The sequence below is a fragment of the Cornus florida genome, unplaced genomic scaffold (assembly GCF_030987335.1).
Source record: "Cornus florida cultivar Cherokee Brave unplaced genomic scaffold, ASM3098733v1 CherokeeBrave_3.0.0_Hap2_Chr06, whole genome shotgun sequence".
NCBI lineage: Eukaryota > Viridiplantae > Streptophyta > Magnoliopsida > Cornales > Cornaceae > Cornus > Cornus florida.
This window is the reverse complement of record NW_026775576.1, coordinates 56,692,602-56,698,580: the sequence shown is the minus strand read 5'-3', so window position 1 is coordinate 56,698,580 and position 5,979 is coordinate 56,692,602. Positions and strand designations below refer to the sequence as shown.

Sequence of the window (5,979 nt, the reverse complement as noted above, 5' to 3'; positions counted from 1 at the left end):
ATTCCCTATCAGATCGATACACAGAATAAAACTCGCACATTGTTTCTTAGTATGTTGAAAAGAAAATATTGCTAAACAAAATTATTCCACTCACAGATACTACTTCGGTTGAGAGAAGACCTTCAAAATTCCTCAACTGTGGTTGAACCATTCTGCACAGGTGATTTGTGTCACAAATGTGATGCATGAGTTACAATGTCAACATAACAGAGTAAACAAGAGAAAGGGTCCTTGTAATATTAAATACTAAATTTAAGTACTGTTTTCCAAGTTAGGTAGAGTATCTACTCCAATATGTGAAGGCCATTGCTCTAGTAGTGGAAACTACAAAAGAAAAAGGAAATAAAAATTCACTTGTTTTTTATGTCTGCCTCCCTTCGACCAAGTCCAGGAGTATCAACAGTAAGAATAATGGCCTTAGAACCATTTTGTTCGGCTCTCTGCACTAACACAGCTGGCACGTCGCGTCTTTTGTACACCTATAAACAGAGGAAGACCGAATTATTTATTCAGCTCCTACAACTGGGATCACAAGAATGAAAAATCTAACCATTATGCTAAAGAAACATGGAAATTTTTATGAAGAAAATTTTGAAATTAGAAGAGCTTGTGAGAATGTTCCATATAACTGAAAGAAGCGAACAGCATTGCAGCTGGCAGCAACCTCCTCCACAGTGCAGGTAGAGGAAAAGGACAATGCCTGCGATTAAGACCAACTCTATATTCAAGTACATTAAGTCAACAAACAACCATCCATATTAGAATAATTGCATCATTACGCGCTCCCCATTAGAATAATAGTACCATTATGGTGTTACAAGAAGCTGCTGCTTTGGCTGTCGCAACCTCTCCTGGAATAAACACAATTCAATACTGGAATCAGAACTACACATAAACTTCAGTCAATAATTCTTGCTAAGTGGATTTAGACCTTCAGGGTGTGCCAACTTATGCATAGAAGTTGGAGCAATCATAATGGGTGCCGAAGTGTTGTAACCTAATATAGTGGTTGATGTATCAATTCTGCTCACATCTACGCCGAATACTGAAATGTAATACAAAGATGATGTTAAAACGTCGACCCTGTTCAATAACAAGAATAATAAGTGTAAGCTTAACACATAACGTGATTCTACGAAATGCTTCCACATTCTCCCTTAGTGTGTGCTGATCTTAAGCTCCCCCAGAGTAGAAGTCATAGTACAGTTTTGGGAGGGCTTGCCTTGCCAGTTCTTGGAACTCATTTACATTGACCACTTCTGTTGCCATTGATCCTGCAACATTGGCAAGTTTATCAATTTTGAGTGTAATTTACAAAAAATTCAAATAACTAGCACGAGCATAAGCACCAGTAATGAAGACAACAAAAGTTTTTGTCTTTTCAATATTAATCTATGTGTTTAGTTGAGAGTTAGTTAACTATCACAGAGATTAGTTGAAAGTAATTTAGTCCATGTTGCAATTCAATACTTCTGAAGAAATAGCATTAGCATTAGCTTCAATAATTAAGTAGAGAGACTTAATAGAGTCCATGTCATAGCCACCAATTTTTTATTTTTTTATCGTCTTGAAATCCAATTTTTAAATATCCATCCAACTGTAATTTTAGATAGAATTAGATAATTACTGGAAGTCTTCAAACAAACTATAGCTGCATTAGATTGTCAAGTACTGCTCAAATTCAGCATGAAAAACAGTTTATTGAAATAAAAATGCAAAGAAACAAACAACTAGACTTTATCTGCAATGACTTGGCATTGGCAATCTTTTCTCCCTTCCATTAATCTATTTTTATTCAAAATGACCACTATGATCCCCATTATTTTCAAAAGGACCTTGCTAAGTCAGTTTGTTTATTATTCTCTGATAAAATAAAGGAATAAGAAAAATCATTTTTCTATTATAAAAGTAGCTGATAATTCAACAAATTTCATATAAAGAATAGAAACTAACTATAATCTGCTGCTATCTGCAGAAAACTATAAGAAATGAACCATAAGTCCTTTTAATATATTATTCACTCACTTACGAATTAGTGCATAACTAATTAAAAGCTTCCAATTGATACTTAATGAATCAAATAAGACACACATCAACATATATATACACATACATCGCTTACAAAATAGTGAATGACTTGAACTTAAAAGCATCAGAGCAGTAAATAAATGGTTATGCACCAGTAACAAAATACAGATAACACAATTAATTGGTCATGCAAAACACAATATTTTCTAATGATCAGAGTGACTTATCCAGTTAATTGATCTTGGTTGAAGATAAGTTTAATGGATGAAAAAGAGAGAACCCCTTAAAAAAACTAGATAATGTGAACATCATAGAATTTCTGCAATAGTTTGACTAGATTCCAACCATGTATACAGAGAGAGAACTGTATAAGATTGAACCTGAATAACCTTGTAAAACCGAATTAAATCGAACTGATATGCCGATATAGGTTTTGAACTTTTGATTCTTGTAGATTTTGTGGCTTGCAGTTGGGGGGGGGGGGGGGGGGGGGGGGGGGAGTTCAGAGTTGAGAACGAGAATAGAGATGGAGACGATTCGGGAGGCTGAAATCATTGTGCAACTTGAAAACGGCACTGAAGGAGAGAGCTGTGTAAGAAAGGGGGCTCGGTTAGGGCTAAACGAAATGGGAAAGTGAAATTGCAAAACGACTATGGGAAAGTGAAATACAAATTGCAAAATAGGACAAAGCTCTTACCAGTGATGGAGAGCGCGAGAGATGTTGAAGGTGAGAAATCGGCGGATATGGGTTTTGATATAGGTAATAGGTTTTGAACTTTTGATTCTAGCAGACAGATAGATAAACTAAAGTATATGGGTTTTGAACTTCTGATTCTTGTAGATTTTGTAGCTTGCAGTTACAGAGACAGAGAGGGCAACTTCAGAGTTGAGAACGAGAATAGGGATGGAGCCGATTGGGGAGGCTGAAGAGAAACCTAGGGTTTGTAATGTGGGTAATAATCCTCTCCATGGCACCTCTCTCACTGGACTCCATGGCACCTCTCTCAGTGGAGGATGTCCATGGCAGATCCAAATCCTAGGATGAAGCCATGTCAGCCTACTTGGCCATGTCACTGTCTTGTTAGCAATGACGAAGCGTCAAGTTAGTAGTAACTTTTAAATCTTACTTACCATGTACGAATACTACAGACAATATACATACTTACCATATACAAATATAATATACCAAAATCATCCTCACCACCGGCCCTCCACCACCACTGCAACCGCCGACAACACCACTATTCTCACCCTCTTCTTCAAGCAATGAACCATTTCGCAACACACATGCGTATTACATAGCCCTAATATATATATATATGCGCACACACAACACATATACATATAGAGAGAGAAAGTGTCATTCCAGAATCGGCGAGAAAGGAGAGATGGTTTCCAAAGGTGGAGTCAGATCTAGGGCAATTTCAACTGGTACGTTAGCTTTTGATTCTTTACACCTTTTGTGTTCTTTAGAGATTCGATTAGTTCACAGAATTGAATTGATAAATAAACTGCATTTTCACTTCAATTTTTGATTTGAAAATTGCATAAGAACTCCTAATTACTCCATTGCTCTTGGTCTCGACCCATTAATTAATTATTGGGTTTTTTTTAGAGAGAGAGGGTTGAGGGATGGTTGAAAGTTGAAACTGAATGGCATGTATACTTAAATTGATTCAATGGTTTTTGCAGGGTTTCCTTTGTAGAATAAAGTAGAAATCTCAAAAAATGGTGACCGACACTGAGAAATCACCATATTTTGCGGGAAAGGACAAAGAGAAATCGCCAACAGAAAGCTACTAGAGGGATCATCTTCACGCCGCTAATTGACTTCATCGCCGACCCACATTGTTGGCCTCTACTTCATCGCCGACCCGATCTTAGCCGAGAATCTTCTCAGAATCCGTGGATCTTGTCGCTGGCGCCGGTAACTCTAGCTCCTATATCGTCTAGGTTCTTCTCGCCCTCATCTGACCCACATGCCTTCTCTCTCTTGAATGATCTAAGCCCTGAAGGGGAGAGAAAATGGGTTTTTGTGATGGATTTTAATCTGGGTAACTAACGGGTAACCAATTTTCAGCCATTAAATCCGGCCACCAAACACACCCAAAAAAAAAAATTACATATATTTGTGAGGATTTGCTTGGTGATTGTGAAAAAATATTTGTGAGGTATATGCTGGCGTAGTTGAGGGGTTGGTCGAGCGCACGGCGGATGGAGGCGGAGATCTTGCCATGGATGAGGTTGGTGTCAAAGTGGTAGAGGCGGAAGGTGGGGTAAGGGAAGGTTGTGAGGATGGTGCGGCGGAGGTCGGTGGTGGGCGGCGAGGAAGTGGAAGACAATGTACAGATACATAGGTACATAGGTACATATATAAAGGTACAGATTATATACATACACAAGAAGAGTAAATACTATTTTTACCCCTGCCATGTCACCCATTTAATAGCCTCCATGTCAGCAATGGACACCTTCCAGTGAGAGGGTGTCTGGAGACCATTTTTGCCCTTGTAATGTCGGATGAGATTGGTAAATTAGAAACAAATGGTAAGTTAAGCAAATAGTAAAGTGATGAAATAATATTAGAGCGCTAAATTTTCCCCGGCCAAATTTTCCCGGGTTAAAGTACACCGGCCAAATTTTCCCGGGTTAAATTACATCATTACCAGTTTTGTTTTAGGACTAATTTGGTGCGGTAAAATGGAATACAAAGAAAGTTGAATGGAATGGAATGGTTTTTAATTCTATTTTTGTGTTTGGTGTCCAATTTTAAACTTGGAATCGTCATTTTTTACCATTCTTGGAGAATGGTCATTCCATCAAAATCATTTCACCTTCTCACAAAAAGGAATGACCATTCCATTCATACTTTAAAAAAATACAAACTAAAACATTTTAAAAAATAAAACCTAACAAATTACAAACCTACGCCGACATCATCATCTCCTCTATCAAACCCACCGTCGACATCATCATCTCCTCTATTGACAGTGAAACATACAAGAGCACCCAACCCAACCCAACCCATTGCCTAACAAACATAATATTGATCTTGAACTTCAAAGTAATGGACCAAGACACAACAAAAAATCAAAAGTAGATTTGAGTGAAGCAAACAGTGAACATGACCCGTGATTCTCTCATTGTTGATTTTGTGAAAGAATTGCTGAAACCAACTTGGGAAGAGGGTCGTTTGGTCGCTGTTGTGGAGCTCTCTGGCCGCCGTCCTTGTCCATTGTCAGCGTTCTCTAAGCATACTCAAAAGCTTCACCGCCGACAATACAACTGTCAGTGTTGCCGTCTTTTTTACTCGCCGTCAGTTTCACCAGTCCGTCCTCTGTGCTCACCATCATTTCACCGCCATCTTACCAACGATTCAAAAGCTCAATTCTGACCCACCTTGCCGGTAAGTTCAGCATCGCTTTCTTAATCGCTGTTAGTCTCACCATTGCTAGCCTATTCCGTTCGTAACTCACCGATTCACTGCCGAACATTGTAACTTCATTTGACTGGATTGTAAGCTTCACCGATGAAGTTTGTAATGGAGCTTGGATCACCGCCGTTCGTCGCCGCTGATCAAATCGGATCCGTCCTCACCTTTATTCAATCGCTTCCTTCTCCCCATTGGCTTTTCTCGCCCAATCTCCAACACCTCACTTGCCCAGTTTCTTTCTGCTCTCTACTTTCTCTCTTTATCTCTTGTCCCAATTTCCTTCTTACAGACCTCTTTCTAACCACTGGATTGGAAAAAAATGGATGTTAATTTTTTAGTTAATTTTTTTTTATTAATGATAAAGGTAATTTGGAAAAAACAATTTAAATGATGATAAAGGTAAAACAATATAAATTCATTCCATTTCAATTTTTAGTCCAACCAAACAAGTAAATGGAAATCATCATTTTATTTTTACACTTTCCATGTTTGCAACCAAACAAGAGAATGTGAATCAT

The 5,979-nt window shown here is 38.2% G+C and overlaps 1 protein-coding gene across 10 annotated transcripts; it reads right to left on the bottom strand.

The window, feature by feature from the left end:
• Window positions 1-212: 212 nt before the first annotated feature.
• Window positions 213-3,832, bottom strand: LOC132311578 (peroxisomal (S)-2-hydroxyacid oxidase GLO4-like). 10 transcript variants are annotated; one of them, XM_059809556.1, is made up of 6 exons: window positions 3,782-3,821; window positions 1,223-1,274; window positions 932-1,083; window positions 805-851; window positions 623-700; window positions 213-479 (listed from the first exon to the last, which is right to left on the bottom strand). In XM_059809556.1, exons 2-6 carry the CDS (start codon window positions 1,267-1,269, stop codon window positions 351-353), a joined length of 453 nt encoding a protein of 150 aa, XP_059665539.1. In that variant the 5' UTR covers window positions 1,270-1,274; window positions 3,782-3,821; the 3' UTR covers window positions 213-350. The 10 variants fall into 10 exon arrangements, 8 of the variants coding, with proteins under 8 accessions (XP_059665539.1, XP_059665542.1, XP_059665540.1 ...); XM_059809559.1 differs by having other exon boundaries at window positions 932-1,045; XM_059809557.1 differs by lacking the exon at window positions 3,782-3,821 and adding an exon at window positions 2,726-2,924 and having other exon boundaries at window positions 932-1,045; window positions 1,127-1,274.
• Window positions 3,833-5,979: the final 2,147 nt, after the last annotated feature.